Here is a 16,033-nt window from a genome sequence, read left to right as displayed (position 1 = left end):
TCTCTCCTCTCTCCCCCTATGTGTGTGTGTGTTGAGGTGTGGTTGTGTTTATGATCAACCTGTATACCAGCTCAGCAGGTTTTGAGGTTTTGAATGTGAAAAAAGCCCAAACCAGACTTCTGTCAATAACGTTTGAATGCAAGCTCTGTACTCTTGTTTCGTCTTTCTCTCTGCAGGAGGGCACATACTCTGACAGTGCTGTTCATCCTGACATGTGCTCTGGTTTATGTGACATTATTGGAGGAGACGCCACATGACACGGCGTACAACACTAAAAGGTATGACTGGCATACAGTCAGTTTGTCCTTTACCTTTAGCACTGAGACCAGAATGCAGTTCACAGCACCAGAGAATGAGACGCACTATTTCCTCCTGAGCAGAAGCTAAAGTTAAAGTGGTCTGATGTGGAGGATGTATGCCACATGGCTGTAGCTGGGACGGCCTTGGCAAGTGGCATGCTTTCTATTGGCTAACAGGATTATGTGTGACATCTGCTGCTGATCACAAAGTCCAGGTCACAGACTGACCTGCTGTGCTTATAAGCACATGACCTTTATCAGAAGAAAGAGCTGCTAGTATTTCAGTATGAATACAGTATGTAGATTTATTAGCACAGTTCTTGCAAGTTTTGAACCAACCCCCAAGTATTGAACTTTGCGAGACGACCACCTGACACACTTAAATAACAAAAGTTGGGTTTAGATTTATTTTAACGATAGGTTTATAAACCTTTAAAGGCATAATTTAATTTCATAATTCGGATTTTTTTTCCTCAGAATTGCATCATATACAGTTGAAATCAAAACTTTACATACAATTGCATGTTATAAATTCAGAATTGCAAGACAAACTCGCAATTCTGAGAAAAAGTCTTAATTGCGAGTTTGTCTTGAAATTCTGACTTTATACAGTTTATACTTTATTCTGATTTACAGTTGAAGTCAAAAGTTTACATACATCTTGCAGAATCTGCAAAATGTTGATTATTTTACCAAGTAAGAGGAATAATACAAAATGCATGTTATCGTTTATTTAGTACTGACCTGAATTCGATATTTCACATAAAAGATGTTTACATATAGTCCACAAGAGAAAATAATAGTTGAATTTATAAAAATGACCCCGTTCAAAAGTTTACATGCGCTTAATTCTTAATACTGTGTTGTTACCTGAATGATCCAAAGCTGTGATTTTGTTTTGTTTTTTTGTTTAGTGATAGTTGTTCATGAGTCCCTTGTTTGTCCTGAACAGTTAAACTGTCTACTGTTCTTCAGAAAAATCCTTCAGGTCCCACAAATTCTTTGGTTTTCCAGCATTTTTGTGTATTTGAACCCTTTCCAACAATGACTATGATTTTGAGATGCATTTTTCCACACTGAGGACAACTGAGGAACTCATATACTACTACAGAAGGTTCAAACGCTCAGTGATGCTCCAGAGGGAAAAGCCATGCATTAAGAGCCGGGGCGTGAAAACTTTTGAACAGAATGAAGATGAGTACATTTTTCTTGTTTTCCCTAAATATCATATTTTTTCATTTAGTACTGCCCTTCAGAAGCTACATAAGATACTTGTTTTCCAGAAGACAAATTAAGTTAAATTTACCTTGATCTTCAAATTCAAAACGTTTTCACATCCCGGCTCTTAATGCATGGTTTTTCGTTCTGGAGCATCAGTGAGCGTTTGAACCTTCTGTAATAGTTGCATATGAGTCCCTCAGTTGTCCTCAGTGTGGAAAGATGCATCTCAAAATCATAGTCATTGTTGGAAAGGGTTCAAAATACACAAAAATGCTGGATAACCAAAGAATTTGTGGGACCTGAAGGATTTTTCTGAAGAACAGAAGACAGTTTAACTGTTCAGGACAAACAAGGGACTCATGAACAACTATCACTAAACAAAAAAAATCACAGCTGTGGATCAACACAGTATTGAGAATTAAGCGCATGTAAACTTTTGAACGGGGTCATTTTTAAAATCAAGTATTTTCTCTTGTGGACTACATGTAAACATCTTTTATGTGAAATATCTTATTCAGGTCAGTACTAAATAAACGATAACATGCATTTTGTATTATTCCTCTTACTTGGTAAAATAATCAACATTTTGCAGATTCTGCAAGATGTACGTAAACTTTTGACTTCAACTGTAAATCAGAATAAAGTATAAACTGTATAAAGTCAGAATTGCAAGACAAACTCACAATTGCTCAGAATTGCGGGTTTGTCTTGCAATTCTGAATTTATAACATGCAATAAAGTTAGAATTGTGAATTTGAATTTTCTTTCAAATTGGACTTTATAACTCATAATTACAAGTTTATATTTTTCAATTGTGAAGAAAAAGTCAGAACTGAGATGAACTTGCAATTGCTGGAAAAAAGTTACAAGTTCACAATTCTGATTTAATATCTCACGATTGCAAGTTTAATCTCACATTTCTGAGAAAAGGATATTTACCTTGTTGCTGGTTGGTTTGGTTCATGACTCTTTAAAAAAGACTATTGTTTCTATTCTATTCTTCTATTCTATTCATTAGCATTTGTCTAGCAATGTCCTGGAAACACCATGGCAGTGAATTTTACACACACAGAACCTCTCACATTTTCTCCAGTGTTTGTTTTAAATGTGTATTTTTGTCTTTTTCAGAGGAATTGTGGCAAGTATTCTGGTGTTCCTTTGTTTTGGAGTAACACAAGCTAAAGATGGTCCCTTCACACGTCCTCACCCAGGTCAGACCAGTAACCTTTCCATGATCTAACCCTTTGAAGTCGGAACAGTAACCTTTATTCAGAGATGATTTAACCTTTACCCAGGTTTCACATAACCTTCAGGTCAGCTTTGAGAGACTGTAATTGTGAGGTTTTGTGGTGCTGTTGAGGTGGAGTACCTAAAATAGTGACTTAATCACAGGTTTCATTAATATGACAGTCGCTCAGTTGTTTTAAGAATAGTGCAGCTTTTCCAGTAACATGCTTTCCAACAACTAACAGTGATGCGTGACTAAGCAAATACATCATTGTTTTTCACATTACATTACAATTGTGCAAGCTGATGCAATCAACAGATTCTAAAAGGACTTCATAAAACAAAGCACTTCATAAAAATGATTCACCAAGTCATTTGAGTCATTCCCAGAAATCTGTACATGGCTTTTTATGTTTTCTTTTTGTGTTGCAATATAAAGTTAAATAATTAAACTGCAGATGATCCCTATTTTAAAACTGAATATCTAGAATAGGAGTTTTTAAAAGTTATGTTTATTGTAAATTAAGGCTGCACACTTAATTAAAAATAAAGAAAATAAGACAATAAATAAATATAGGTAGAAATATTAGAATTATAATTTTACAGTTCGGTGAAGAATTGTATTATCTTATATTTTTTACAGTGAGATGTTACAATTTCTTTTATAATATTTATAATATTATTAATATTTTTTTAATTTAGTAGTAATTAGCATCCTAATAAAAATAAGTTATATTTTATAGTTGTATTACTTTATAATCACACCTTTTGGACAAGTTGTACAGTCCTGGAAAACGTTTTGCAGCCACTTAGGGAAAAGATTTGAGATTTATTTTATTTTGTGCAATGGCAATAAAAATAAATAACTACTACTACTACTTTTTTTGTGCAGCCCAAAATCACATTTATAATTGCAGTTACAATTTTTATTGGGGAAAAATGGCAATGTGCATTTTGCAGCCCTATTGTAAATTTGTGCTCGAGTTTGATGCTTTCATTGTATATTGTAAATCTTTGTTTGTGTGCCTGAGAAACATAGCTTTTGTAGTAGCTTCTATTTATTAATTTTTAACATAGCTAACTAATCAATGACGTAGATTGACAGTAGTATAAAATCTTTAAATTATGAGAAGATGATCATATATTAAGTAGATTTCTGAGACACAGTTTCAACATAAGAAACAATGAGTAAACTGTCATAGCAACAGTAACTCACAACGATGAATTCAAAATGCTCTGTTGTGCTTGCTGTTATGAGGGCCTTGCTTTGCTGGATGAACTGGATCAGAGCTTTCAATACATTACTTGCATAGAAACCTGAAAGATGATTGAAGGTCTCCCCCTCTGGTCATTCAGGCCTCTCAGTGGCACGAGATAACTGACAAATGTAGACACAAATTATAAGCTGAGCAAACCGTCACAGTGAATGGTGTTAAATTTCAATCCAGTGAAGTATATGAGGTCGTTTTAGAGGAAAAGAGCGTCTGGGGACTCCAACATAGAGACAGTCTTTAGAGACATAGATGCAAACAAATAAGAGCTTCACAGTCTTAATCTCAATTCCTTAATTCAAGCATGTTAACAAACAAACAGTGATTGTTTCTTTTTTACATATGTTGACCAAAGGCTTCATGAGTGTGTGTGGTGGCTCATGATGGCTCACAGAACCACTGAAATAGCTTGAATAATTGCTATATTGTTTTACGTTGTTGAAAGAAAAACATTTAACTGAAGTTGTATGTTATTGAGATTTATTTATAATTTGTACTATTTTGAGTTTGCCATGAAAATAATATTTCTGATGATATGGCAAAGTAGCCATATAATCTTAAATAATCAACACACCCCAATAACCCAAATGCAGATGAATTGTAATAGTTCAGGTGTGATACAGAAAACAAACATTTCAATCACCCAACATAAACCCCCCCACAATTCTCTAGTTATTTGTATAATAGTGCATCAGTATTTTTAGTGCTTTTATATGTTTATATGAGAGTTAATGTTTATGTGTTTGTCTTTACAGCATACTGGCGTTTCTGGCTATGCGTTTCTGTTGTGTATGAACTCTTCCTCATCTTCATCCTGTTTCAGGTTTGTTATCAGCTTCAAAAACACAACGTTACATATATTTTGTCCATATAGTGTCTTATTTAAATTTTTGATTTGTCTTTCAGACAGTGCATGATGGCAGGCAGTTTATGAAATACATTGACCCAAAACTTGGCGTCCCTCTTCCTGAAAGAGATTATGGTGGGAACTGCCTCATTTATGACCCTGGACATCCTGCCGACCCCTTCCACAATATCTGGGTATGCATTAAAATCAATATTAATGAATGACATTGACACGGGAGATGCAACAGATGCATCTGTAACAGAGGATTGCACTTATGGCTAGTCACTTAAACATCCATCTGATCAATCATCACAGATTTATTATGCGTATACAGTATGTTAGAGTTAATGTGCAGTCATTTGTGTATGACAGAATAAACTTTGTAATGGTGATGACTGTCCATTATTCTACTCTTACATGGTTACTTTCTAAATAAGTAGACATGAAATATCAATATAAATAGAAATATTATTAAGAGGATACAGTGTGATATGAGATGCATAAAACTAGCACAGCTATGTAGGAACAACATTAATCAGCATTTAAGTTCTGTAATTTGATGCATTTACAAATCAAACCAAATTGATTATGAAAACATTTTTCTTTAAAATAACATGCACTGAGCAATTGGTAAGGCCAAGGTCATTAATTGAAGTAACATTTTAATTTCATGTTGTATTTAATACTTGAGTTTGATTTTGCAGCAGGAAGTAATTAGGGTTATTTTTATTATTTTCCCAACAGGACAAAATGGATGGATTTGTTCCTGCCCATTTTCTCGGCTGGTACATTAAGGTTGGTCAAAATCCGATCTGTGAACGCACTACCACATGCCTAAAATCAGCAGACGGCATCAAAAAATTTAATTAGAAACAATTAGTCATGTGTTTTGTGTCTGTGTGTGTCAGACGCTGGTGATCAGGGACTGGTGGATGTGTATGATCATCAGTGTGATGTTTGAGTTCCTGGAGTACAGTCTCGAACACCAGCTGCCCAACTTCTCTGAGTGCTGGTGGGATCATGTGAGTAAAACAAACCAAATACACCCTGTGAATCATGCATCGTCTTGTTTTAAAAAGGCCAGATAAAACAAATGCTCAGGAAGTGACTCTCTCCTGCTGCAGTGGATCATGGATGTGTTGCTGTGTAATGGGTTGGGGATATACTGTGGCATGAAGACTCTCGGTTGGCTCTCCATGAAGCCATATCAGTGGCAGGGATTGTGGAACATCCCAACATACAAGTAAAAACACTATAAACCTCTGAAAAGATGTCTCTGCAGGTCAAACACACTGAACTGTTCTGACATTCTGCAATTTTGTGTTTCAGGGGGAAAATTAAACGTATTGCCTTCCAGTTTACCCCGTACAGTTGGGTGAAGTTTGAGTGGCGCCCCGCATCTAGCCTGCGAAGATGGCTGGCGGTGTTGGGTATTATTTTCATGGTGAGTCACATGATCAGTACATGCAATCACTGCACAATGATTTTGAATGAAAAATGATGCCATTTTCTTGGACTTATTTGTAGTTCTTATTGGCGGAGCTGAATACGTTTTATTTGAAGTTTGTGTTGTGGATGCCTCCTGAACATTATCTGGTGCTTTTGCGGCTCGTCTTCTTTGTGAATGTGGGTGGAGTGGCCATGAGAGAGATCTATGACTTCATGGATGATCCGTAAGTTCAGTCTAGATGTGTTGTACATGTAGGCTGCTACCTTCTAAGACAGCTTTCTGGCTTAAAGGAATAGCTCACCCAAAGATGAAATTTTACTCTCCTTCAGGCCATCCAGGATGTAGATGAGTTTGTTTCTTCATTTGAACGGATTTGGAGATATTTCATGTTACATCACTTGCTCACCAATAATCCACATGACTTCAGTTCGTCATTTAATATCTTGTGAAGTGAAAAGCTTGTTATAAACATGCATCTTTTTGTTTCACAAGATGTTAATTGATGAACGGGAGTCTTGTGGATTATTGTGGATATGCTAAATTTCTCCAAATCTGTTCTGATGAAGAAACAAACATCTACAGGATGGCCTGAGGGCAAATAAACTTTCAGCAAATTTTCATTTTTGGCTGAACAACAAGCAGCGGTTTCGTTAACATCTGAATCCAGTGGAAAGTTGACTTGCATGTTGCTAAGATAATGATTTGATGCTTTAAGTACATGCTATGCACATTTATTGGGTGAAATAGTCAATTTGCATTTAAAATCAGTTTCCTCAATTCTTCCTTCCATTTTGGAAGTTATTTGCAAATAAACAGCTGTGCTGTTTAAGATTTTTGTTGTTTGGAGTGTCTCTCTTTGTCGGAGACATGCTAATGAGGCCTAAAAATATGACCTAGTTAGGCAGCTCACTATTGACTTTTTTTCTGTGCTGCCATACATTTTTCTGTTTTGTAGTAAGTAAATCTAATGTATCATTTGGAATCTAGAAAATTCCATAAAAAGTTGGGCCAGCAAGCGTGGATTGTGGCGGCCATCACTGTTACGGAGTTTCTGATCGTTGTCAAATATGATCCCAACACCATCATGCTGCCAATCCCCTTCTTCGTCACACAATGTTGGACGCTCGGAATGGTCCTCATCCTCATTTGGACCTTGTGGCGGTTCTTCATCCGGTAATAAACCTGCAAATTAACTCCATAAGCACGATAGCAAAGTAAAATTATTTTTGTGTTAATTTCTTTCACAAAATATAATTTTCAAGCTTATATTTGAAGATAAATCATATCCAAATAGTCCAAATGACTATAAAGTTTCTGGTCAGAATGATATTTCCTTGTATAGCTACTGCCCCAGTATATACTATTTTGCTTACTTTTTTTTTTTTTTTTTCTTAAGAATAGTGTGTGTATATATGTGTGTGTGTTTATATATTGATAATTGTTTAATTTTATTATTTTAAAAAATTGATACACACATTGTAGATTATCTGCAACATGTATGTTTATATGCATATAAAATAAATGTATTTGATTGTCAGAATCATGAAGGCATCCTGACAAATTGCTGCAGATGCAATTTATATGCTTAAAAAATAGTCTGTTAGTGTGTTATATACTAATTAAAGAATTAGAAAGTGATTAAATGTCCTGACTAACATGTTAACTGACCAAGTGTTCTGCATTGACAGTGACATCACACTCCGATACAAAGAAACACGCCTGCGCAGACAGGAAGGGTCTTCAGAGCGAGTCCCTGGACACGCCGACGGCAGCAATTTAGCCACATCAGGCCGTAGCAAACTAAACGGCAGTATGGACACGGTCCGACAGAGGAAGTCTTGAATCCATCCTTCCACACACAAACAGCCGTGCACTACACATCGCAACTGGACACACATTTGTGTTTATAATCCTGTTTAGATCATACCAACGCTCATGGTGTCTGTCAAGCGGCAACCAGAGAGATGATGCCATCATTTTCTCTCCCTGTGGAAAGGGTTGTTGTGTATATTTAGGAAAAATATGTCTTTGTAGCTGTTACATAGGTAAGGCGTTTAAGGTTGGGGGTCCACTGTCCCTCTGGTTTTGGGTTTAATGATCAGTGCTATGCAGGAAAACACATTTCGATGCAGAACACTATGCAGTGAACTAACGGTAGAGGAAGTGCACATACAGCCATTTATGATAAAACTATTCTAAAGTTCCATTTAGCGGGTAGGAACACAGGAAACATCCTGCTTCAGCTATAACACTATTTAAAATGCTATGAGAATGTAATTATTTAATCGGCTGTGCCCTTCTGCTATGCTATAGGAAGTTAGGGTGCCTGTTACACAAGCACCTCACACAAGGGCAACCATCTGACCTGTTAAACACTGGTCAGTGCCATGACTGGACCAAAATCGAAGAACTTTGCTTTCTGTTTGCATGCGTGAATGTGTGTGTGAGACCATAGCGGCCAAAAAAAAACATTCATCATGCTGATGCTGTTTTTATTTCTGCAGGGAAACCACAGACAGGAGCTTTGTGTTTGATAAATAATAAAATCATCAGGAATCATCCCAAAGTTTATGCTGTAAGTGTATTGGGCCATTCGTGTATCTGGTCACAGTGAGTGGGTTGTGTGTTGTTGTGTTGTGGTAGTGCATCTGTATTCTGATAATGTGCAAGTCCAAATGTGCACGGCCTGATCTGATGTATCAAACGCCATTATAATCTTACTGTGAATGTAAACGTCTAGCACTAGTTTGACTTCAGCGCCAATCCCTGAGCTGTTACTGTTTCGTATCATGTTACTGAAGGTGTTTAGGGTTCGCTTTGATTTAACTAGGAGGGGAAAGTTAAAATCGCAGTATATGTTCTAGTCCAAATGATCAGGATGATCTCTCTCTGAAATCTTTGTGGGACCATTTGATGATCTGTCTGCCTCTGCTTATAGTGGTTCATGTAAACCTGTTACATAGAAATGAACAACCGAGTTCATATTTTATAATGTTTTCAAAAAATAAAAAGGAGTTCTTCCTCTTTAATTTATGAAATGCTTGTTACATATTGGCTGTTAAGCTGAAGTCTATGGAAAGTGACTTATTTGATTCAAAGCACAAGCAGATTTGATTTCAGGTAAGCCTTCGCCTTTTTCTTAGATTTTGTTGGTTTCAAACAAGTGAAATGTAGGATTCATGTAATAAATTGGGTTTATTTTTTTATGCTTTAATCAAGAGCCAAACTTTTGGAAACAAAAGACAAACGTATTATTATTGTTGTTATTTTAGTTTTCAGTTGTTTGAAACTGTAATTTCCAAGAAAAATTATTCAGGTAAGAAATCTCTAGTTCGTTCTTCCTAAAATCTTTTTTTTTTTTTTTTTTTTTTAGTTAGTTTTAGGTACCCTAAGTCAACCATGTTATTAGGCATCGTTGACATATTTAATTCGTTGCTATCCATATAATCATATTAATGTAAATATTGTTAAAATAAGACAAAACGTTTGGTTTAGCGTCAAACTACATTTCCCAGCGCACCGTTCCTGTAGTCAGATTGTAGTCCAGAAGCTGCTTTGTAGTCCGGAAGTGTTGCGTTCACTGTTTTGTGCTCGAAGAGCACGAATGTGGTAATTAACGTTTAACTTGAGTTGTAATCCAGTGACAAATGGCGAATAAATCGGATCCAGGCGCTGTTCGCTTCTGCTCTTTGCACGAGTGAGTTTGTTGGTCACACAACAAGAAATAAAGCACGCCAGTATGGAGAAGTGGACCGTTATCGTGCTCACATGTCAACATAAAGACAGTGTTTATGCCTTCCAGAGAGGTGAGTTCAACATTTATTCATGTGCTTATTTATTTAAAAGAGAATATATCTACATTAACGTTCTTTAATTCTTGTTTTCTTCTAGGTTTTATTGAATCCATTAGGGCATCCTTGAAATGTCAAAGAACATTAAGATAATGTTTAAAATACATAGACAATTACAAAAAAGTATTACTTTGGTATTACCATAATAAGTCCCAAACAACCCAAAGTATTCTTTAAAGTATCTTAAATTAAGGACATGAATTTAGGGGCCATATAATTATATACCAAATTACTATGGTATTATCATCTGATTCCATCAAAGTACTGTGGTATTACTGTCTATAAGGGTCTAGCTCACATTAACAGATCTCCAGACCAGGTGTAGGTGAATCTCATGGAGGTGTGTGTGTTTCAGAGCTGGAGGTGCGTCAGAAGCAGGGTGTTCTCCCAGTGGATGCTCTTCTGCTCACCGTTCCTGACCCTCACGCCCGGCTGGGCAGCGGCGGGGCCACACTGAACACCATGCTGGTGGCTGCAGAACACCGGAGCGCCAGAGCTGGATACGGCGTGAGCTTCACAGTACTCTATATGGCTCTGTGTGTGTGTGTGTGTGTGTGTGTGTGTGTGTGTGTGTGCGCAGATGGTTTGGAGTTTTGGAGAGGAATCTTAAAGGATGTATCAGGATTGCCAAAGGAATTTCTTGAAACTAAAGGATACAAATGGGATAAAATAAAGATCCTTAAAGATTTAAACTACTGTTCAAATGTTTGGAATAATAACTTGCATATTTTTGAAAAAAGTCTCATGCTCACCGAGGCTGCATTTATTTGGTCAAAAAAATACAATAAAAAAATTGTGAAATATTACAATTTAAAATAACCATTTTCTATTTTAATATATTTTAAGAATCACGTGACACTGAAGACTAGAGTCATGGCTGCTGAAATTTCAGCTTTGCCATCACAGAAATAAATGACTGTTAAAATATATTTAAATTAGTGCTGTCAATCAATAAAAAAAATTAATCGCATATTTTTCTGAAATTAATCGCAATTAATCCCACCTAACATTAAAGTTTTTAAATATACTTTTATATTGCAATAATTTCACAATTTCACAATCTTCAAATTAATGTACAAACAACACACAGACAATTTTTTATATTTGTTTAATAGCATCTTTATTTTTATGTCTGAAGGCCAGTATCACTGATACCAATTAATATCGATTTCCCTATAAATGTTTCCCCCTAATATTTAACCATTGACTATAGCCATTCAACGTTACATTATAATGAAGAGCTATCAATATGAAACTTTAAAAATAACTTCTAATTTAAGTGAACTTAAAACAATCTTCACATAGACTAAACCCATTATAATAAATGTCATTTATCTACCTGTGCCCCTCAGCAGAAATATACAGAAATTGAATAAAGTTATCAAACACTAAATACAGCTGAATCCTTAACTAATAAAAGTTATTGATTTACTGTTTTTCTCTTTTGTTCTTGATGAACAGACATCACAGCAGCTGGTTATTTGGTTGTTTTTGGCTGCTGTTTCTTTAAGAGCTGCCGCTGCTTAACATGACACGCATCGTATTTTCTCTCAACTCTACCTTTTCTGACCCATTTCAGTCTCTTCTAATGAGCTGACGAGTTGAATCGAGTGTGTTAGATGAGGGAGACAGTGCTAGGATGGTCCAGGACAGTTTTGAAAACCATTTCATAGACATGTTCTTAAATGTGACGCATACATAACATATTACATTCATGCACTGTTTTATGGCAGCTTTAATCGCCTTTTTGGTAACTTCATGACTTGACATTCGTTTCATGCTCGGTGTGAAAGCAACATTCGTGGGCGATTGGCCTCGCTTTTTCGCATCACGCTCAGTGTGGAAAAGCCTTTAAACTGAAGAAATTAATCGCCTGAGTGAACGCGCTAATTTAAATAGAAAAGTATTATTTAATAATACCAATATTTTACAATATTGCTGTTTTTACTTTATTTTTGATCAAATAAATGCAGCCTTGGTTTGCATAAGAGACTTATTTTTAAAAAATCTTAATCTTTCTAATAAACGTTGGATTTGTTGTATAAATATGTATAATACTCTTATTTTATAAGAGAGAATTTAATTTATTTTTAAATAAGATCTACAATTAATTCTTATTTTTTAAATAAGATCCGCAAACAACAGACAAATCATTTTATTTGATCAATTATTATTATTATTATTATTGTGGTTTTCCCATTAATGTGCCTTAGAGGAAACACTTGAACATGCTTGTGTGTTTGCGTTTAGGTGGTGAACGCAGATGTCCTGGATGAAGCTCGTATTCTCATCCTTTACACGGTCTGTAATAAAAATAGCATTTTAGATGAAGATGATTCTCAAACATGTACTACTAGGTGTGTGTTTGTAGGGCCGAGATTTCCCATGGGACGGCTGCAGCAGGGCTTTCTGCTGGATGCCCGTACAGACATCAGATGCTGTAGAAGGAACCGTTTGCTGTTTAGACCTGCTGTTGGACTGTCTGTCCACAAAGGTGAGAAGAACACCGTTACAGTATGCACACATAAATGTACATAAATTCATGTACCTCTCCCTCTCTCTCTACATATAAATGAGTGCATTATTATGCAAATGCATATTTAGTGAAACATCCTGTTGTTTCAGATTTGTGCTGGCTCTCCGCCAGGCATTTGGGTGTGCAGCACTGACATGATCCTGAATATTCCAACATGACAGGGTGAGCTAACATTTATAAAATCACACATCTAAGGCACAAATAAGATATTTAAAAAAGCCTTTGCCTTTTAATTGTTTTGTACAGACAAAGTTAGCATCTTAAAAAACACTTCAGGAAGACTTTTTCACTGTTGATTTTATCAATATCTTTTGTTAATTTTCTTTACAGTGATTTCATGGGATGGGTTCTCAGGGGATCGGGTTGTGGCGTTGCCAGGTGATGTTAGTTTTGCTGTTAATCATGGCGTCTTTCTCACTGATGCAGAGGTGCATTATTGAATATTAGGGTGATTGTATATATATTTTTTTAATTGCACTTGTGTATCACTTTCTGATAATTTTCCAATTTTTGCTTTTACAGGCCAGAGTGTGTAACATTATTTATAAGGGCTCAAAGGAGAAGATCAGCTGTGCTGCACTGCCTGATGGGAAAGTACCCCTGGTATGAAATATTTTGGTAATGTTTGTTGCTATATGTGTATTTAACAACTAAGCATATACATTTACTTTGTTTAAAGATGCATTGGATGTTTGGATTGCATGTTGAATTGTTTTTGTGATGCTTCCTAAAAGTGTCTCTGTGGTGTTCAGGTTTCCGGACCGGTGTTTTTCTCTAGGACTGTGGCAGAGAAACTATTACAGACTCATGTTACATCACCATTGGATGGCTGTACGTATCTTGGCATGGATTTGGGAGCTCTACCGATTGAGGTAAAAACATTCACATTGTAGTTATTTTTTCTCCGATTTGTCTCTCCCTCTCATTTTTGCTCTCTCTTGCAGATATCTCTCTTTCTGGATATTCTGCTGTGCCTTTGCTCTGACCTGACAGAGCATGAATTCATCAATGGAGAGAGAACAGGCTGCACTTCACCCTCCGGACCTCAGGGGGCAGTAGTGAGGAGCGGCCGAGCTGTGCTTTGGAGGACCCTCAGGGGACCCTCCATCTCTGTGTACTGTTTCACTATTGTTTGCTTATCTCTCCTTTCATTTTCTCTCTGTATTAAATAAATGGATTACTGAAAATCTGTATACTCACAGTATGCATACTCTATATTGCAGAAGTAGTAAGTATAGAGTGGTATGTTATTCTGAACTGTCTGTTTCCAGTGTACATTCCAGATGGTCTCTATGATTATTTGACTCTGTCGGGTCGAGAACATGTCATTCGTCTCACAGAAACTGGAACCGAGATGATGATTCTCTCTCATATTCAGGTGGGAAATATTGTGAACCTCTCTGGGATTTTTTAACCTTTTTGCAAAACAATTTCTTTAAAGGATGTGAAGTCTGTGGCAGAAGGCAGCAGGGTGATTAATAGCGTCCTGGAAGGAGATGTTCATGTATCAGCAGGAGCTGTTGTACAGCACTGCCACCTACAGGTCTGGATGGTTTTAACTTAATCTTAGTCTATTAACTATTTATAAATATGAAATCAAAACTTATGGTTAACTGGATACTGATGGTTTGGCTGTTTTCTCAGTGGCTGCAGGCAGCAGTGGTGATCTGGGAGTAGCGGCTCGTTGTCTTGCCTGTATCGCTGATGTCCTTGGCTGTCTGGCTGGCGAGGGTAAAGGTGGTTTGCGCAGTGGACCAGCAGCGAATCCATCATGGGCTCCTGCTTTTAAGCTCCTAGAAGAGGGAAACTTGCCCGCAGGTGTCCAAGAACTGGCCAATCAAAGAAAGCACTGGCTCAGCAGGTCAGAACTTAAGAAAACAAATATATAAATTTGAGAGGTGTAAACTGAGAATGTTTGATTTGTCATTGTTGTCTAAAGACCAGATTTGTTGGTGAGAGCAGCCAGGCATTATGAGGGGTCGGGACAGATACTGCTGCGGAAGGCAGTGATTTCAGCGCGTGAGTTTGTTCATTGGTCAAGGAGAAATGCCGCCCATGGGTGAATGGCAGGATGTGGAGTGTCCTGCTCGACTGGATCTGTCAGGTGAGAACAGCTTTTTTCACTTCAGCTGATCAGAGGATGTGTTTTGTTTTACAGTGATGTGTGGCATTTGGAGTTGAACTGAGAATGCCTTTTTAAATGGAAGATCAGTTTTTGAGTTTAAACTGAATGCAGAATTGCAATTCGAAATTGCTGAAAATTAAATTGAAAGTTAAGACATTTAGAATGTTACAAAAGATTTATATTTCAAATAAACAATGTGCTTTTGAACTTTCTATTCATCAAAGAATCTTGAATACAAATGCATCAGTTTCTTCAAATCTATTAGGCAGCAGAACTGGTTTCAACACTGATATTAATTAGAAATGTTTCTTTAGTGGCAAATCAGCATATTAGAATGATTTCTGAAGGATCATGTGACTCTGCAGACTTCAGTAATGATGCTGAAAATTCAACTTTGTATCACAGGAATAAATTACATTTTAAAATATATATTCTAATATAAAAAGTTATACTAAATTGTAGTAATATTTCACAATATTATAGTTTTTACTGTATTTTATCAAAGAAATGCTGAGAATAAGAGACTTAAGAAATAAGAAATCCCAAACCTTTTCAACAGTAGTGCAGATGTAATTTGTTTATATATTTATTATATTTAAAAAAAAATGTTGACTGAATTGAAGCATTCTTAATTTTCCAAAATGCCTTTCCTATGTTGAATTTCTTTGAAATGCAGTAAATTTCTCTTCATGTCATTTAAAATGAATCTCAAAAGTATTTAGGTTTCTTTGGGTCTTTGACAGTGTGTGTTTGAATACATTATCAGGTGGCTGGAGTGACACTCCTCCTATTGCGTTTGAACACGGTGGATTGGTGGTCAATGTGGCCATTAAGGTGGATGGTAAACGTCCAATTAGGTTTTTTTTATGGCAGCGGCTATTTGCAATAAGTGTAAATAGCAGTATTTTTTTACGATATGCTATTTACACCAAGTGCAAATAGGTATAGATTCTATTTACACTGTTAAAACAGCAAGATTTTCTGATATTTATATTACATATTGCATACGTAGTGGCAATTATCTGCACCTCAGTATTGTAGTACATTATAAAACAGTACGCAATAATAACGTATTGAGTGTAAATTACAGTTTTAATTCAAATTATTAAATGGATGCATAAATGTAATGTCAGTGTTCTACTAATGATCTGCTCTCTTGCATTATTACAGTAAGTGGTGCTGAAGTATCTGATTCGTGCTCTCTGG

At 36.2% G+C, this 16,033-nt stretch overlaps 2 protein-coding genes across 3 annotated transcripts in view; both read left to right on the top strand.

The window, feature by feature from the left end:
• ptdss2 (phosphatidylserine synthase 2) overlaps positions 1-9,350 on the top strand; it is an 11,032-nt gene extending 1,682 nt beyond the window's left edge. For both annotated transcript variants that reach the window (XM_079412237.1, XM_079412238.1), the window contains 11 exons: positions 177-278; positions 2,649-2,731; positions 4,774-4,841; positions 4,925-5,059; positions 5,610-5,660; positions 5,774-5,887; positions 5,990-6,108; positions 6,195-6,309; positions 6,393-6,538; positions 7,303-7,488; positions 8,004-9,350. In XM_079412237.1, the coding sequence (XP_079268363.1) occupies positions 177-278; positions 2,649-2,731; positions 4,774-4,841; positions 4,925-5,059; positions 5,610-5,660; positions 5,774-5,887; positions 5,990-6,108; positions 6,195-6,309; positions 6,393-6,538; positions 7,303-7,488; positions 8,004-8,157 (1,273 nt within the window). In that variant the 3' untranslated portion in view covers positions 8,158-9,350. The remainder of the gene's footprint in view (positions 1-176; positions 279-2,648; positions 2,732-4,773; positions 4,842-4,924; positions 5,060-5,609; positions 5,661-5,773; positions 5,888-5,989; positions 6,109-6,194; positions 6,310-6,392; positions 6,539-7,302; positions 7,489-8,003) is intronic.
• A 511-nt stretch (positions 9,351-9,861) lies between these two features.
• On the top strand, positions 9,862-15,973 carry fcsk (fucose kinase). The gene is given in 17 exon segments (XM_079412493.1): positions 9,862-10,121; positions 10,522-10,673; positions 12,417-12,467; positions 12,538-12,660; positions 12,792-12,857; positions 12,861-12,864; positions 13,033-13,130; positions 13,225-13,305; positions 13,455-13,574; positions 13,647-13,801; positions 13,803-13,816; positions 13,974-14,080; positions 14,144-14,249; positions 14,347-14,563; positions 14,642-14,731; positions 14,733-14,806; positions 15,594-15,973. Coding segments are annotated over 17 exon segments (1,701 nt in total). The 5' UTR covers positions 9,862-10,054; the 3' UTR covers positions 15,770-15,973.
• The last annotated feature ends 60 nt before the right edge of the window (positions 15,974-16,033 follow it).

The sequence above is a fragment of the Barbus barbus genome (assembly GCF_936440315.1).
Source record: "Barbus barbus genome assembly, chromosome: 48".
Taxonomy (NCBI): domain Eukaryota; kingdom Metazoa; phylum Chordata; class Actinopteri; order Cypriniformes; family Cyprinidae; genus Barbus; species Barbus barbus.
The sequence above is the reverse complement of the archived record's forward strand: the minus strand, read 5'-3'. Positions and strand labels throughout refer to the sequence as shown.